Source organism: Pseudorca crassidens, chromosome X (assembly GCF_039906515.1).
Source record: "Pseudorca crassidens isolate mPseCra1 chromosome X, mPseCra1.hap1, whole genome shotgun sequence".
Classification (NCBI taxonomy): domain Eukaryota; kingdom Metazoa; phylum Chordata; class Mammalia; order Artiodactyla; family Delphinidae; genus Pseudorca; species Pseudorca crassidens.
The window spans coordinates 13,165,545-13,184,642 of NC_090317.1; the positions used below are offsets into that span (position 1 = coordinate 13,165,545).

The window sequence follows — 19,098 nt, forward strand, 5'->3', positions numbered from 1 at the left end:
TGGAGGAGTATCTGAAAATATACATAGTACGTGGAAGAAATTTCATTTATATTTTTAATCGTCATTGACTTACTGTGTCTCATTAAGTAACATTATTTCCCCATCTGTCTATATTCTGTAACTCTTATATACATTCTATGCCATAATGCATTTTACTTCAATCCAGTATATTTATAGAAAATTTTACTTTTCAAAGAAAGGTTTTGTTACATCCCAGTTAGTTTAAGTTCCTATTCAATATGTTTTCTCTGTGTGTGTGTGTGTGTGTGTGTGTGTGCGCGCACGCGTGCACGCGTATGTCAGTGTGTCAGAGAGAGAGAGAGAGAGAGAGAAATAATGGTCAGTAAATTGTTTCCCACTTGGAAAATTGACTTTTCTTATGTTAACTTCTTTATATCAAAACAGGTCGGTGTTAAATTGAAGGGGCCTTAGTTTGATAAAATAACCACATTTTTCCTGCCTATTAATCTCCTACATTTGAGTAAGTCTACCTTAGACATGTGATACTATTTCAGTATCTTTAAAAATACTTCCTCATTTCTCATTCATCTGATAATATTACTTCTGTAATTACCTGACATTTGACAAGTTTTTAGAAAAGGTGATTTCTACGGATATGAGAATATCCTTATAGTTATGCCTTATAGAAAATTAATCACATTGAAGAAAGAAGGCATATGTTTGTGTTCTTGTTTTTAGGTGGATTATGTATTTACTGATAAGACTGGAACACTCACTGAAAATAGCATGGAATTCATTGAATGCTGCATAGATGGGCATAAGTATAAAGGTGTAACTCAGGAGGCTGATGGACTCTCTCAAACTGATGGACCCTTACCGTATTTTGACAAAGCAGATAAGGTGGCATTTTCTGCGTTACCATTTTACCTTGAGAAATCAATTTATATAGGCATGTGTTAGCATAGTAGAAATTAAGGATTTGGGCACGTGACATAGACTTTTGAATAACCATCTGTTTGTTCTTTCAACTTCACCTTTCTTGTTTTATGGACAACTCCGGAATTTGTAAACAAGTAGAATTTATAAGAGAGCATTATGAAAAATGGCATTTGGGTAAAACTTTCGCTTGACTGTGTGATCATAATTTTTGGTGCTTTATCTTTAAAAATATGAGCTGCTCCAAGAATGATGTCAATTGAAATCATTCAAGTCCCAGCAGTGTCTAGGCATGAAATGAACCAGAGTCTCCCTGCACCTGAGCTATTGCCAGATTGTGAATTAGAATTGAATGAGCTCTTTTAGGCCATGGAGATGTCACTGCTTTGGTATTAGGTGGCACTACAGTAACCTGAATGAGTTAACATAGCCCCTAGGGTGTGTTAGCTGAGAACCAGGCATGTTGGTAGGGACCAGAAGAATATGTAGTTCATTTGAGTATTATGAATTTATAAATTTTTGCTACTCAGTTTGCTGGAGGTTATAACATTCTCTCACATTAATAACTTTTCTCTGTTCATTGACTAGTTACCAAGTGTTCACAGTGAAACTAATATAATCATTTTTCTGTTACTGTTCAATAGAATCGAGAAGAGCTCTTTCTGCGTGCCTTGTGTTTATGTCATACTGTAGAAATTAAAACAAATGATGCTGTTGATGGAGTTACAGAATCAGCTGAATTAACTTATATGTCCTCTTCACCAGATGAAATAGCTTTGGTCAAAGGAGCTAAAAGGTAAGCACGTACGTTATGCTAGATGAATAATTTCGAGAGGTACAGTTCTGCCTATAGTTAACAATATGGTATTTTTCTTCAAAATTTGTTAAGAGAGTAGATCTCATATGTTAAATGTTCTTACCACAAACAACAAAAAAGCAAAGGGGACACAAAGAACCTGAGAAATGTTGGGATATGTCTCTATCTTGATTGTGGTGATGGTATCACAGATGTATTCATGTGTCCAAACTCATCAAATTGCACACATTAGGTATTTGCAGTTCTCTATCAGTTATACCTCAGTAATGCTGTTTTAAAACCCAGAAATAGGGCTCCCCTGGTGGCGCAGTGGTTGAGAGTCCGCCTGCCGATGCAGGGGACGCGGGTTAATGCCCCAGTCCGGGAAGATCCCACGTGCCGCGGAGCAGCTGGGCCCGTGAGCCATGGCCACTGAGCCTGCGTGTCCGGAGCCTGTGCTCCACAGCGGGAGAGGCCACAACAGTGAGAGGTCCGCGTACCGCAAAAACAAAAAAAAAAACAAAAAAAACCCAGAAATAAGTTGTAGAAAATACATTAACATTTTTGAAGAGTAAAAACAATTAAAGTTCTTGTACTTCTCCTGAGAAAGCGAAATCACAGGAGGACAGGAGTTATTTTGTTCCTTCTCTTACTTGCTTCAATAACCTTATAAGTATCCTTATTCTTTAATAAGGAGCCAAGCTACTTTATCTGAAAGTTTGAAAAAAATTCCCAAATCTAACCAGTTAAGACCAAAAAGAAAATAGCAATGCATAGATGTAACTTGCATTACTATTTATGCATTCCAGCCAGAAGTCCAAATATTCATATTATAGTTCGGAAATCCTATAATAATGGCTACTTTTTGTACAACACATGTTCTTGCTGAAGTGCTCCTAGCAATTTTGATATCATTTGGTAACTGAAAGTCCTGTTTTATCCATGAAGCCCAAGCTAATTAAGTGGATTAAAGTCACCCCATGTGTTAGCTACAGAACTGGAATCACAAATTGCCTCTTTCTTGGTTACAATTTGTGACTGGACATTGACTTGCTCTGTGTTAACATCTCAGTGAGTAAAAGGAAGTACAGTTATAGATTGAGATCTTATGAAAGAGAAGAAAACAATAAACAAGTATGAATAATGCCAGTGCAAGAGGAAATTAATTATTCTTTAAAGATACACAAAGGTCTTTTTTATTGTGTTTCGCAGGTATGGGTTCACGTTTGTAGGAATGCGGAATGGTCATATGAGAGTAGAGAACCAAAGAAAAGAAATAGAAGAGTAAGTAGCGCTGTATGTTTGATGATTGTCACTTCTTAACCCCACAGTCCACCTTAGATGGATTTAGGAAGGGCAGCAGAGGGAACTGATTACATCTATAAATGTAGGACTCTGCTCTCCCAGTTCAGAGCTTTATGTAAATGTAGTTGGAGTAGGAGAAGACATTTTTCATAGAATGGCAGAAACTAGCATTTGAGGTGTAAATGATTCCAATTTTGTTCACATATGGGTCCAGTAGCCTGAATGAGCGTCTGCCTGGACTTTTCTGAATTTTAGATGCCATTTCAGGTCTCCAACACATGCTGCAAGAAAAATCAGTGAACAGGCATGAAACCTTCTGCTGTCCAGAGCCCAACCAATCATTCTGGGATTGCAAGCCCTGCCAGACATGGCAGCTTTGGAGTCAGAAGCTTTCTCTTGTTCTAGATGCTTGGGTGTGAGCCTCAGGGCAAGTACTCTGATGCAGCCATAGCTCCACATTTCTTTTTTTTTTTTTTTCACTACAGAGACCCCAACAAACAAAACCACCTTGGCTTAATAACGGATTTTAATTAGCCCCTGTGATTAATTTGAATTCTTTATATGAACTTGAAATGTAATTGTCTGACCCCTAGCATCTCGTGAGACCCATCTCAGAAACATGTAACACGTGTAGATGTGCTTAGGGAATATGCCCCTTTGGGAAGGAGTGTTCAAGAGCCAGAGGAACCAGAAGAAGGCTCTTTGGCCTGACTGCCAGGAGCCCCAGGTCATTGTCAAAGTCCAGATTCTAGCCGGTTCACAACAATGCCCCCATGTGGCCAACAACAAATGAGATACTGTGCTACAAGTAGATGTCTTATACATACACATCCCAAAACCAATGACCCGCTCACTCCCATCAAAGAGAAGCTTTGTAGTAAATACTTGTATACAAGTTATTTATTTTCAAGAAATTATTTCCTCACATTTTTTTCTAATAAGTCTTAGAAACTTTCTTCTTCATCCTTTCATCTGGTGAATAGCTTAGCCATTTACACACAAATCTGATCATGTCAATCCACTGTTTATACCCTTCAGTGGATTCCTATTGCCCTTAGGATGAAATCCCAAATCTCTGAAATGGCCCACAATGTTCTCAGGTCCCAGCCCCTGCCTACCTCTCTTGCTACTCCCCTATCAACTAGATCTCAAGCCTTAAATGAACTACTGTAAGTCCCCTCATGGGCCACGTGCTCTCATGTTGCTGTGCCTTTGCACATGCTCTTCTCTGTACTCAGAGTGCCATGATATCCTTTCTTCATCGTGTCACTCCTGCAAAACACAGCTCAGGCACCACCTCTTCCAGGAAGCCTTCCTTCAGATGCCTTCTGTCTGTGCTCCCACATCTCCCCTGTGTGTTCCTTTGTTACAGTATTTGCAAGACTAGGGGGTAGTCATCTCATTACCCTCTGTCTCCCTTATCATTTGGTAAGCGCCTTAAGGGAAGATGTGTGTCTCTTCTCCAGCGTCAATCACTGTGCCTGACACATAGTAGGCACTCCGTAGATGATTAAAATACTTGGCAGGGTGAGACTATTTCTAGACCCTCCCCAGATATAGCTTCGCAGGACAGCTCTTTGTTCCTCATTCCTATGCAGTCAGTCTCTCCTTACTATTTTAAGTTATATAATGAGAAGATATAGATAACCCTTAACCAACACTGGTATCCTCTGACAGCATGTTCTAAGCACAGAGAAATTCCAAAGACACAATGGAAGGCACCCGTTGTGCCCACAACTAGCAACCCTTATCCAAAGAGGAGAGCTCTGTTAACTTAAGATGTTTCTGTTGTGTTTTATCTTGGTCTAGGTATTTCACTTTTCTCTTTTTTTTTTTCTATTAAAGGTATGAACTTCTTCACACTTTAAACTTCGATTCTGTCCGCCGTCGTATGAGTGTGGTTGTGAAAACTCAATCAGGTATGCATTTTTAAAACTTGACTTTTTCCATTTGTAGATTTGTATGTTGATCAACTACTTCAAGAGAGAAAAGCATTTAACGTAGTAGTGTATGATTACCGAAAGTCGTGCAAAGCTTTTGTATAAGCCTTAATGTATTTATACAAGCACATGTTCAGTTTGTCAAATTGTCACTGGCAGAACCCCTGGTATGACAATATATGCATTTTCTTGGAAAATGAACTCTACCCCTCAGTCTTGGATGTCCAGACAGGAACTGAAAGGATGACTTTTTCACAGTTCAGGGTACTAACGAATCACCACCAATGCCTACCTGCAGCAGCCCACTACAACTGGATGGTTTGAGATTACTAGCTGTAGAATCTATGAGTGTAGAGAGTGCTGGTTATCCCTCTCTGACCTTCCTAATTCCCCGCTGCTTTACACTTCCTGGAAACAGGTAAGCTAGAGATGACTAAGGGCCTGACTGCTGGGAAAGGGCATGTGATTTTACTCTAGCACCCTGGGCTGTTTGTTTAACACAGTAAAGAAGCTTGCCCTTTGCAGGGGAAACAGTACCATCATTTCAGGGTTCCCCCATGTTCTTGGGAGGAGCCATGGTGACTGGGATGCCTTCTGCTCAGATTCAGCAAGACCCATGGGTACCATTCCTGCTTCGTTTGTGGGCTCTCATATTCCTCTGTGTGTGTGTGTGTGTGTGTGTGTGTGTCTGTGTCTGTCTGTCTGTCTCCAGGTGGTTTTCCAAAATATCCTTGATTTATTTTCTAGTAATTTACTTTTTAGTATTAAATCTGTTGAAAATGTCTTAGTATGAGAAGGGGAAGATTTAGACAGACCCTTCAGGGAATATATCCTACCTTATTCATACTTTGTGGTGTGACTGCAAAGTCACGATGCTGATTTCATTATATGTGAATGTGGAATTTGTTTTATGACTTTTAAACACATTGTGGCTATGTGAGAGAAAATTTTTTTAAAAACACCTAACATTTGGAATACTTGCTGTTCTTACCTGTATACATGCACGTCCACGTTCTACTGCAGATGGTAAGATGTCTGAGGAAGTGGTCTATCAAGGGCCTTGACCTCAGAGTTACCCTTTTTTAACTTTTTGAACTTAGCACTTTGCCTTATAAGGTCAGAGTGTCTTTTTTTTTTTTTTTTTTTTTTTTTTTTTTTTTTTGCGGTACGCGGGCCTCTCACTGTTGTGGCCTCTCCCATTGCGGAGCACAGGCTCCGGGCGCGCAGGCTCAGCGGCCATGGCTCACGGGACCAGCCGCTCCGCGGCATGTGGAATCTTCCCGGACTGGGGCACGAACCCGCGTCCCCTGCATCGGCAGGCAGACTCTCAACCACTGTGCCACCAGGGAAGCCCCAGAGTGTCCTTCTTAATGGTACTGTCTACTTTCCTGGGCGCATGGACTGGTATAAAGCTGTACTTGTACTAGCATTCTACAGAGCTATTCTCCAGTTTCCGGTGAAAACCTTCAAGCTACTGTTTTAAAAGCTAATGTGTATAGTCTTTCAAAATGATTTTATCGTGTTTGAGCTTGAGTTTGGTCCTTGACATCTGTAGATGCCACATGTGAACTTTAGACCATGGTTGACAACATCCTCAAAGAGAATTCAGATGCAGCTCCTTGACACAAGCACCGTCTTCTGTGATTCACTTGAAGGAAGTTTCTTTTAACAGAGGTGCATGTTGTAAACTCTGAGATATTAATTATGTCTGTTGGTCCCAAGAGGTGGTGAATGTTGTCCTGACAGAGTGAAGGTCAAGATGGCTGCTTCCATTTGGATGAACATTCCAAGGCAGGCTCAGGATACACAGCTGCTGGGTGGGAGAGGCCACCTTAATAGTTATGTATTATTAAAATCCTAATTCTAAGTAAGTCAAGTACTCTGATTCTTTATTTTAGGAGACATACTTCTCTTTTGTAAAGGAGCCGACTCAGCAGTTTTCCCCAGGGTGCAAAATCATGAAATTGAGTTAACTAAAGTCCATGTGGAACGTAACGCAATGGTGAGCCTACACCCCCTCCCCCCAGTAGATAGAGAAATGCTAGAGATGACTACGTTTATGGATTGCTATTTAAAGGACTATTGAAATGAATTTTAGCTTATTTCTATGGCCTATTTTTATATTTGGGGATTTTGTAATATTATTTTCCTTATTTTAATATAAAACATCCTGGAGCAAGTTTCTGTTCAGAATTTGCACCCTTTGAAGACTTTTCAAGAACCTTTGTTTTATGTTCTGCTTTTTGTTTGTTTGTTTTCTTAACCCCAAGAGCTATTATTTTGTTATTCCGAACCTAATTGAATGTTAACGCAATGCAATCTGTTCTTTCTTTTTTTTCCCCTTTTTTAACTAAAAAGGAAATTAGTCACAATTTCTCTTTTGTGTGGTAAAGCAAGAGTATTTAAAGAGTGTGTTTTGTTTGTTTGTTTTTATTCATTATTTGGATAACTAGAGATCTCCTACCTTGCTTCTAGGATGGGTATCGGACACTTTGTGTAGCCTTCAAAGAAATTGCTCCAGATGATTATGAAAGAATTAACAGACAGCTCGTAGAGGCAAAAATGGCCTTACAAGACAGAGAAGAAAAAATGGAAAAGGTTTTTGATGAGATTGAGACAAACATGAATTTAATTGGAGCCACTGCAGTGGAAGACAAGTAACTAGAAAATGATATTCTTGTTATTTTAATGACCAGTCATTTAGGGTGGTATCTGTCCAGATTGGTAATTCATTCTCAAGTTTTGAAATCCATGATTCAGCTTTGTCTGTACATGAGATTTTGAACTGTTTGTGGGAATAATTTTTAAGTTAAACATTTGTGACTTAGAAGAATGAATCTGTCATCTCTAAGGCGTTTTGAGTACTTACTAAGCCACCCTTCATTTATGCAGGTATTTATGAAGTAGTCTTACTGTGCGTAGGAAGCTTTGTGCTAGAGACACCATTTGAGTTGGTGCTTGGTAGAATGGGTACAGTTTTGAAAGACAGATGAGCAGAAGGGAAATTCAATGTTGAGCAAACAACATGAGAGCTCATTCTAACCTGGTTTAACAGACTAGAGCATATTTTTGCATACTTTAAAATAATTTGCCCTAACCATACAGGCTGAGCTCTGCCAGACATGATTATAGGGCTCCAGAATTGATCTGCTTGAAAAAATACGTTTTAGATTCTATTTTAGGAGTTTTCTAGAAGCTATGAATGCAAATTGTGAGGCTTAACCCAAACATGAAGTTATAAACATATATTCATTGGAAGGTATTAAAGTTCTAATAGAATTCATTTAGTCTAATTTCATTGTTATTCTCTGACCAAAAGGAATGCAAAGTATCACTCTTCTTCTACCCTTGCCTTTCAGAATAATGCTTAAAATCTCCTTCAGAATGGTTGGCTTTCCTAAACTTCCAGCTCCTCAGGGATGGGGATTCGCTAACTTTCTTCAATATCTCATTAGACTGTGTCTGGCCCTTTCTGTTTTGAACCATGTTAAGTATTTGTATAGTGAGATAGAAAACATAAACTTTCCAAACCTCATTGTTTGAAATGTACTTTAATAAGTAAAACTATGCCAGAAAGAGTATGCTTAGAAATGGTAGAGGATATATAAGAAAAACAACTGTTAAAACATGTCAGGACTCCAGAATTGCTATGAATTATAAGGACATTCTCTTTAACAAGGCTTCTTGTAGAATCTGTGTCAGGAATTTTCAAAGATAACAATGTTTCCTTTGTGTTTCCAGGCTACAAGATCAAGCCGCTGAGACCATTGAAGCCCTGCACGCAGCAGGTCTGAAAGTCTGGGTGCTTACTGGGGACAAGATGGAGACAGCCAAATCTACCTGCTATGCCTGCCGCCTTTTTCAAACCAGCACCGAGCTCTTGGAGCTGACCACCAAAACCATCCAAGAAAGCGAACGGAAAGAAGATCGATTACATGAGTTGTTGATTGAATATCGTAAAAAGTTGCTGCATGAATTTCCTAAAAGTACTAGAAGCCTTAAAAAGTAAGAAAGTACATCAATTCGTTATATTTAGACATTGGTACAGATGTAAATCACAGCTGCTTATGCAGAAGTCTCCGTTTTCTGTAATTTATCAGTCTTTGTTTGCAGGTGCTTTATCCTTGTAAGTTAGAACCTTTCCTGAGGACTTGGCTAATGGCCCATTTGAGATTATTTGGCACTTTCCACCTCTTCTTTCATTTAAAAGAAAACCCTGCCCTCCTCATGCTTTAGAAAAGTGGTTCATTTTCTAAATACTTAGGGTCTGGGTACTTATCATTGGTACTCTGTCCTGGTCCATGTTAAGAAAAAATATTCCTTTTCATGGTCTCTCAAATTGAATGTAATAAAATCAGTCTCTAAAACAGTTTCCATGCAGGTCGAAGTCCTGGAGGCATTTTCTGTGTGAATTTTCATGCCCCAGTGCTCCAAAGGAGACCAAATACTTGATAGCATGGCCACTCGACTGCTTTCAACAAGCTGCTTAGGAAGAACCTGTAGAATCTAAGGTTCTCAAGGAAAGCCACTGATCCACAATAATTCAATAGCCAGAGTTACATTTTCCTATACTTGACATTGACCAAGGCCTAGCTTTGTCTAAACCCATTACTGGAATTTACCTTGGCCGTAAGCAAATCAGTTTCCTCTTCTGGAATGCCACAGGATGTGTCTGCAGTAAATCCAAAGACCCGTAGATAATATTATTTCACATTTCTTAAGTGCCCTCTTTGTTCCAGGAACAACATTAAGCACTTTAAATTATTCTCATTTAATCTTCACAGCAACCCAGTAACACAATCTTATTTTCTTCTTGTTAGAAATAGGGAAACTAAGGCTCAGAGAGATGAAGTGATTTATTCGAGATAACACAGCTAATAAGGTGTAGAGCAAGTCTACCCAATTCCAGAGCCCATGCTTTTAACAACTATGCTCTATCTGTGTCCTCATCACTAGTGTTTAAACAGACTTTAAAAATGAATAGCCCACATTCATGAGGCTATGGCCAATTTTAAAACAGCTGTTGTTCTTCTGTTACTTGGACATCAGTGAGAGTAAACAGGTTTTTATTAATTGCCTATGATAAATGTTTCCTTCCTTTAACCAAATGGTACTTATAAAGGCAGTCCAGATTACATGTGTTTTACTTGCATTTATCTTAGTCTGCTCGGGCTACCATAACGAAATACAAGAGACCAGGTGGCTTAAACAATAGAAACTTATTTCTCACATTTCTGGAGACCAGAAGTATGGGATCAGGGTGCCAACATGGCCGAGTTCTGGTGAGGTCCCCCTTCCTGGCTTGCAGAATGCTGCCCTCTTGCTGTGTCCTTACTTGGCAGAGAGAGAGGAAGCTCTGGTGTCTCTTCCTCTTTTTATAAGGATATTAATCCCATCATCCCATCATAAGGGCCCCACTCTCATGACTTCATCTAAACTTATCTCCCAAAGGCCCCATTTCCAAATATCATCACATTGAGGGTTAGGGCTTCAACATGGGACTTCAGGGGGGACACAATTCAGTCCATAGCACCATTTGGGAGCCCTTGGGCACTTTTGTAAAAGCCAGGGCTTATAGAAAACTGAACTCACCATCTCAACATTCCCTCTTCCTGACTCATCTGGAGTTGGGTACACTCTTTCCCCAAGTTACACAAGCATCAGACACAGGATCCCTTTTGCCAGCTTCTGCTCCTTTGTCCCTTCCACTTCAAATCAGCCACCAAGCCTTACCCATGTCCCCACTCTCTCCACTGGCGCTCCCCATCAGATTCCTAGTAACTCGTGCCTCAGAGCACGTAAGCCCCTCTGCCAGATGAGTGGTCCTTAGGTATAAAGTACTGCCCATGTCACAGCCCTGCTCAGAAACCTTTAGTGGATCTCTATTACCCACAGAATCAGGTCGTACCAAAGGCCCCAGGTGACCTTTTCAGTTTATTTTCTTAGTGCACCACACATACATTCCCTCTTTTCTTCACCTCTTTCTGTCCTGTCTTTTAAGTTCCATTTCAGATATCATACCTCACAAAGAAACCATTGTTCTTTCCTGGTGTGTATTTATTGTCCCAATCACTGGATATTAACCTTTTTAAAAACATTTTTACTTTATATTGGAGTATAGTTGATTAACAATGTTGTGTTAGTTTCAGGTGTACAACAAAGTGATTCAGTTATACATATACATGTATCCATTCTTTTCACATATTAACCATTTAGTATCATGTTTGGTTGGGTATATTCTCTCATGTGTGCTTCTGTTACCCCAAGGAGATTTTCTATTCTCCAAAGAAAGATTAGTTAATAATCCTTTCCATTCTTCTATATGGCCTAGTTAGAGACCAAATATTACTTGATTGATTATTGAGCTACTGTTTTCTGCTCATTGTCAGCTCTGTGAATAGGGGAGCAAAGGAGAATGCATGATTGATATCTCTAATTAGTGAATAAAACATGCTCATAATATCATGAAGCAGAATATGAAAGGAAGGAAGGAAGAGGCATATTAGGCTCTCACTATTCATAGTCCATAGAACAGCAGCTCCATTATCACCAGAAGCTTGTTAGAAATGCAAAATCTCATATCCCACCCCAAAACTACTGAATCAGAATGTGTACTTTAACAAGATTCCCAGGAATTTTAACAAGATTCCTTTAAACATTAAGCTTTGAGGAGCATAAAATCAGACAAATGAATCTATTGTATAACGATGAGATCCTGCTATGTTTAATACATCTACTGCAGCGGTTCTCAAATGGCACCCAAGATTTCCTGAGCAGAAATTGATTAATCGGTGTTTTTTTTGTTAATTGCCAAAAAAAAAAAAAAAATTAAAATGTTAATTGGTAGAATTTTCTCAATTGTAAGTTTTCCCCCATATGTTTTTCTTAAATACTTGGCACCTGTTATATATATATACTTTTTTTAATAAATTTATTTATATTTTATTTTTGGCTGCGTTGGGTCTTTGTTGCTGCTCGCAGGCTTTCTCTAGTTGTGAACGGGGCTACTCTTGGTTGCGGTGTGCGGGCTTCTCATTGCGGTGGCTCCTCTTGTTGCAGAGCAGGGCTCTAGGCGTGCGGGCTCAGTAGTTGCAGCACACGGGCTTAGTTGCTCCACGGCATGTGGAATCTTCCCGGACCAGGGCTTGAACCCGTGTCCCCTGCATTGGCAGGCGGATTCCTAACCACTGAGCCACCAGGGAAGTCCAGCACCTGTTATATTTGTCTTTCCTGGCAACTAATACTACTTCATCCTGGCTATACAGGAGAATCACCTATGGAGTCTTTTAAAACCTGCCTATATGTAACCAAGCCCTGCCCAAGATACCCTGATTTAATTTGTCTGTGGGTAAACCTAAGACATGGGCTTTTTTTCAAGCTGCCCAGATGACTCTCATGGGAAGGCTATGGTTGAAAACCACTAGTCTAGTATAAAATGATACTTATTTAAGGAACATATATCATTATTGTATGCTATTCTTTAATGAACACTATGTCTTTTTAGTAGTCCATCATATTTGAGAAGCCAGGTCTATGGATAGGTTTTGTCATTCGGGCAAAGATATTAAGAATATCTTCTGTGATTTGTATACCCCAAAGCCATTTTGTCTTTTCCCTGCATTGTTAAGCAGTTTTCAGATTGACTGATGATTTGTCTTCATATCAGAGTTTGATGGAACTGTAATTTCCAAAATTCACCTTGAGTTTCTTATATGGAGACTGGCTGCTAGAAGTCCATTATTTTTATATTTAGAACTTAGTGCCATCTATATGGGCAGCTTGAGTCTCAAAGATGTGATAGAAAGTCTCTGTTGTGTCATTAATAGGGTCGGTTGCTTCTTTAGAATTTACACGTCCAGGAACCAGATTGATGATAACCCTCCTCTGAGTGGTTTTTTAAAGTTCCTAAATAGCAATGTATAGTAGCTTCAAATATAGCATTGTTTTTCTTTTTCAGAGCATGGACAGAACATCAGGAATATGGATTAATCATTGATGGCTCCACGTTGTCTCTCATATTAAATTCTAGTCAAGACTCTGGTTCTAACAATTACAAAAGCATTTTCCTACAAATTTGTATGAAGTGCACTGCAGTGCTCTGCTGTCGGATGGCACCGTTACAGAAAGCCCAGGTAACTGAATGTTAGTTAATGTTCCATTCTGGGTACTTCTGTACGCATATGTGCAAATGTTCACTTTTAATTTTCTTCAAAGAGCCCTGAGTACCTTATTATATTTTCCCTGGATTCTTCCTCTACCTGGTCCAACTCAGAAGTCTTCCCACCGATTTGAATTAAACCTGTGCTTCACCTTTTTGTCTCCTCAAGCTGGCTGTCTAATTCCTCACCTTGCAGACTTCTCTAATGAGTGCTTGGTGCCTGCTGCCTTCATCCCACTGCTCCTGGCTCCACTATTCCATTAGCCCCATGCATTCTTTCTTCTCACCTTACTCTGCTGCATCTCCTGGAGGAGAGCAGTGACCTCCTTGCTGAACCCGTTGTGTTGTCTTTCGTTTTCTCCTCATTTCTCCACTGCAGTTGACACTGCCAATTATGTCCTCCTTTAAACTCTCCTCCCTTGGTTTCTGTGATGGTCCACGGTCCTTTTTTTTTTCCCTTCTTGGCAACCTAGTGTCTTTCTATTTTGTTTCATCCTGTGTCTTCTCCCTAATTGTCAGTTTTTTGGGGGGGCTATGTCTTCCCTCGGCTCTTCACTTACATCCTATCTCTCTGGATAAGCACATCCATTTCTATGACTTCCATTGATGATATATCTCTCGTCCTGACTTTTCCTTTTTGTTAAGTCTCATATTTCTAGCTGCCTGCTAGACGGCTCTATATGGATTCCCCACTGTAACATTAAATTCTAGTATCCAAGACAGATATTATAATTTTCTCCTTCAGGCCAGTTTGTTTTATCCCTTATCTTTATTATTCCTGTTACCAGTGACATTTTTCTTTGGCTCCCTAAGTCTCCAAACTGCCTTTGATCCTTTTCTTCTCACTCACTCCATATATAGTCACCATGTCCTACTGATCCTACCTTTTGTCATAGCTCTCATTGTGGTGCCACCTTGTTAAACCTTTTATCTCCATCTTAGTGCAAGCAAGACCTTAGGACTTTACACACAGGCTATTTGATTTAATCTTCTCATTAGTCTCCTTGCTTTCACCCTTCCCCATTCCATCTCTTTCCCCATACTCCCAAATTAATCTTGTTAAAACAGTACTTCCCCCATCATATATTCTCTCTCAGAACCTTTCAGTAGTTTCCTAGTCCCTTAGGATGAAGGGCAGATGACTCAATATGGTACTCGGGGCCACCCCTGTCGACCCTTTCAATGTGTCCGTACATATTTTGTGTCCACCACCACTCTCACGTCCAGCGAGAATCATCCACTCCTGTTGGTTGTTCCCCCTTTGTGTCCCTTCCACGTGCCATGCTCACACCAACTTCTAAAGCTTCCCTCATATAATTTCCTCATCTGGAATTCCCTCTGAATTCCTCTTGGCCTAACAAAAGTTTTACTCCTAATAAAACCCAATGCAGGGGCAACCTCGGGTGTCTTGTCTTTTCCAGCTCCTCTTGCTCGCATTGACCTACTTCACCTTGCTTCCTTGTACTCACTGAGTCTCGGGAACCTTAGAATCTCAGGTACACACCTTTTCACTTCTGCGTACACTGTATTCTTTTATATGTGTTGGTCTTGCTTCTTCCCGTCCCTCAGCTGCTTGCTCTAGACCTAGCGGATGGCGCTGTGTCTTTGCCTTCTCCTTCACACACCCTGCCCCCTACCTCGCACATGCATGCACGCATGCGCAAGCACACAGCCCATCCTAATTTAGGGCATTGTCTGCCTTCTTCTCACTTTCAATTTCCATCACAATCAGGTGCTCTTCTTTTCGTCAACCATAAGAGCCTTGGTTAGCCCCAGCTGGGGAAGCAGATCCTATCAGAACAGTATACATAGAAATCTGTCCCTTTAGTCAAAGGCAATACCTCTTTCCCTTTTTTTTCCTCCCATATTCATTGTCTGCTGCTCAAATTGCTCACCTGGGTTCTAACTTCTCCACTGCCCAGGACAGTATCTGAATTCCTAACACTGTGCTGCTTCTCTCACCCAGACTATGGAGCCCCCTGTGGTTCAGTCCTTAGTCTGTTTTATTTCCCTCACTATCATCACCTCTTCCAGGATATCACCTACTCATCTGTCATGGCCACATAGGTGATTTTCATTTTTATATATTTATTTGATTGATTGATTGATTTTTGGGGGGCTGCATTGGGTCTTAGTTGCTGCACACGGGATCTTCGTTGAGGCATGCAGGATCTTTCCTTGCGGCGTGCGGGTTTTCTCTCTCTCGTTGAGGCGTGCGAGCTCAGTAATTGTGGCGTGCGGGCTTAATTGCCCCGCGGCATATGGGATCTTAGTTCCCTGACCAGGGATCAAACCCACGTCCCCTGCATTGGAAGGCGGATTCTTTACCACTGGACCACCAGGGAAGTCCCCACATAGGTGATTTTCAAGTCACTTCTCCAATCCCAATCTTTGGAGTTCTACTTTACTTCTCCAGTTGCTTACTGAGCACATGTTCTTGGGTGTGTCATTGTCACCTCAGCTCAGCCTTCTCTAGAGCCCAAATTGTCATTTTCCTTGTCTTTTTTTTTTTTTGGCTGCGTTGGGTCTCCATTGCTGCACGCGGGCTTCTCATTGCGGTGGCTTCTCTTGTTGCGGAGCACAGGCTCTAGGTCCACGGGCTCAGTAGTTGTGGCTTGTGGGCTCTGGAGCACAGGCTCAGTAGCTGTGTAGCACGGGCTTAGCTGCTCCACAGCATGTGGGATCTTCCCAGACCAGGGCTCGAACCCTTGTACCCTGCATTGGCAGGCGGATTCTTAACCACTGTGCCACCAGGGAAGTCCCTTTACATCTATTACTGAGCTCACTATACTTCTAGGTCTTTAGATTCAAAACCTTGACGTCCCCCATGCTTTACCCTTCCGTGTGGTCTCAGTCACCAAATTCTGTCCATTTTCTAGTACACTGTCTTTTCCATGTCTTTCTTTCCATTACTTTCCAGGTCCAGGACTTAAACAGCTCATTGAACTCCATGTGGACTAACTTCTCTCTTTGCCTGCAGTCTGGCCTTTTCTTCCCATTTCTCCTGCACCCTGTTGCCACTTTCATAATATTGCTCCCTGTTGATGTGGCCCCATATATACCTATCCATGTCCCCTGTACAAAAACTCATTGGTCTGGTCAAACCAGATCTGTTTTCTAAGCATATACTGTACTTAACTGGCTGTGTGCCTTAGAACATGCTATGCTCTTCCCTTTCCGTGGGATACTGCTCCAACCCCCTTTTCCCCATCCATGCACATCTTACCAGTCTTTTATGATTTAGATCAAACCACCCTTCCTTCCATAAAATCATTTCTGATCATTCTGGCATGTAGTGTCCTCTCCCTTCTCTGACATCACGGGCCTTCTTATGTGGACAACTTAGATGACAGTGTTATATATTCCCTTGCATAGGTATTGTGTGTTGTTATCTTGTATCGTTAATCTGATTATCTGATATTATTGTATCCATTCCCCATTATATGCTTCTTGAGGTATGAAACCAAGCGGTATATCCTTTCTGGATATTTGCACTTTGCTTTTGCACATTGTATTGCATGTAGTTATAGTTGATCAATAAATAGTTTTTGGTAAATTGATTTCTTTTTTGTGAAGCTATCTAGAGATTGAAGAGAAGTTCTTAATCCAGGTGACCTGGGACTCAGTAAAAAAAAACTCCCATGTTTATCTACCTAGATCTTTCATGGTTTTATGGTCCATGACAATATATCCTTTTATCTTTCCACAAGGACAAGCTTTCATCTTTTTAAATCTATGTTTTCATGCAGAAGCTGTCACCCTTGATAATTTTATTGCCTTCCCTGGCTGCATTTTTCTTCCTTGTAGTTTAAATCATTACTGCATACAGTATAACAAGTGCAATTAGTTTAACCAGTATTGTAGCCCATTAAACACAAGTTTACTTTTGTGGATGACTCACTTACAGATTATTTCTGACACTCTTATAAAGTTTTTAAAAAGAACCAAGTTGAGGTGAAGGATTGGGAGAAAGCCGGCATTTCATAGTAACATCATTTTTGTGTCAAATGGATTGGATGTAGGGGTTTTGGGTTATGTTGTTTTATACAACTAAAACCTGACTGAATTTTGTTTAAAGAAAAGACTGCAGGATGGTTTTGCCTCCTATAAATTTTTTTAATCAGTTATCTGAAAATGGATTTTATTTATGTTACCTGGTGAAAGCCATTGTGGGTACAAAATTTTTGCAAGGCATTATTTAACTACTGAATTACATAAGCTTTTTAAAAGCTGCTAGATTCCAAGGGGTTTTGAGGGTTGACACATAAAGCAGTCATTATCTAAAACATACGGTGGGAGGACAGCGGCTTACCCAATACTCTTCCCACAAGTAACTCTGCCAGGAGAACATTTCTTTTATTCAATACTTACCATGAACACAGCATTGAGCTGCACTGTGCCATCGACACATCTTTAAGAGACACTCAGGAAATAATGACAGCCTTTATACACATATCTCGGGCATCTTTATGCAAAGCTCATCACCTTAAGGCGCCCCCTTTTGAAATGCAGCTACCTGTATGAGAGATCATATCATATCATATTGGGCACTGGGTGATTTAGTAAAGTTTAGTCGGCAGCTAGATGGAAATAAGGGTTGGCATGCACCGAGGGGAGGTGGGAGTGTCAGCAGGGAGGAGAGAGGGAGCGGTAACCAAAAACATTGTCCTCTCACTGCCCACTTTTGTCCTGGTAGCCCCATGCATGTCTCCCCAAATAGGCTCTCTGGTCTCCACTTTCTCTCATTCAATACGTGATCTGAAAGGACACAGGAAGCAATGACAAAAGAGGGAAGCGTGCTGACCTCTAATATAGGTATGAGGCATGGTTTTTGACAGTTCATACATTCGCAAAACCAGAAACAAGTGGGCGCCGGTATTACATTTTGAAAAGCTGTGTTCTTCTGCCCCTGAGAATTCAAGACTGGTTGTACTTATATGCACAAGCTACCTTTCTGTTTGAAGGCCTCCATTTACAAGTGTGAATGAGGTAAATACCCACAATGTAGTACAATCTCACATTCTGCTTTGACCTTTTCTATACCTCTTTTGTATTTAATGTTTAGATTGTGAGAATGGTGAAGAATTTAAAAGGCAGCCCAATAACACTGTCGATAGGTGATGGTGCCAATGATGTTAGTATGATCTTGGAATCCCATGTGGGCATAGGTAAGAAACATCTAATGAGATGGCAGCTGTAAGGTATCAGTATTGCTTTTAGGTAGAGTGGTCTTATTATTCTAGAGATTGTTTTGGTTGCTCATCTTGAATCCGAATTTGGGAATGATCATTGTTTATCAAAAGAAGGTCCTCATCGGATCGTGGAATATGTCCATGCCAAAGTCCTACCCATGGTGGGAATGTAGCAATACAAAGTTGGAGGATATTATTATATTAGCCAAGTAAAGTGAATTTCCCAAACCTACTAGCCATGCAGTTGATCATTTAGCTCTCACTTTTGACAGCATGCATGAAATTTTATTGATTTTTCGCCCCTGGCCAGATCGCCTGCTTATGTTGCTGCACTATATCTTTTGAGATCTGTAACTGTTTGGGACTGAGAGACGATAATTGGCTGGCTGATTCTCCACATGGCAATATCTCTGCATGGCGGTTTGGGCTGTAGTGGTGAATTTACATGTCGGCATGCAACAACAGCTTCTCTAAAACCTGCACCCTTTCTTCCCCTGTCAGGCTGCTGGGAGGCAATCCTAACACCCCAGCAAGTGGTTTTTTGGTGGGCGAGAAATAATGGAAATAGTATCTTGGGGATTATTGTACCACAGTTTGGATTCCCAAATTCTTTCCATTTGCAAGTAACCCTACTTAGTGTGGAACTCTAGTTCAACTCATTGGTTATTGACTGTGGAAATGGCCTAAAGCTGCTTGAGCTCATGGAGTACTAGGACTGCTACTCAGCCTTGCAGGACATTTGGTCTTGTCTAAAACGTCGATAGCACATTTGGTCCATGCAGAAGGTCCTTGAAATTTGGTCCTGTCCAA

General features: G+C 40.5%; 1 protein-coding gene across 5 annotated transcripts in view; it reads left to right on the plus strand.

The window, feature by feature from the left end:
* Positions 1-19,098, plus strand: part of ATP11C (ATPase phospholipid transporting 11C) — a 176,561-nt gene that overhangs the window by 108,084 nt on the left and 49,379 nt on the right. For all 5 annotated transcript variants that reach the window (XM_067724140.1, XM_067724141.1, XM_067724138.1 and 2 more), the window contains exons 13-21: positions 700-861; positions 1,542-1,693; positions 2,906-2,977; positions 4,844-4,917; positions 6,837-6,940; positions 7,414-7,595; positions 8,680-8,943; positions 12,896-13,070; positions 18,162-18,264. In XM_067724140.1, the coding sequence (XP_067580241.1) occupies positions 700-861; positions 1,542-1,693; positions 2,906-2,977; positions 4,844-4,917; positions 6,837-6,940; positions 7,414-7,595; positions 8,680-8,943; positions 12,896-13,070; positions 18,162-18,264 (1,288 nt within the window). The remainder of the gene's footprint in view (positions 1-699; positions 862-1,541; positions 1,694-2,905; positions 2,978-4,843; positions 4,918-6,836; positions 6,941-7,413; positions 7,596-8,679; positions 8,944-12,895; positions 13,071-18,161; positions 18,265-19,098) is intronic.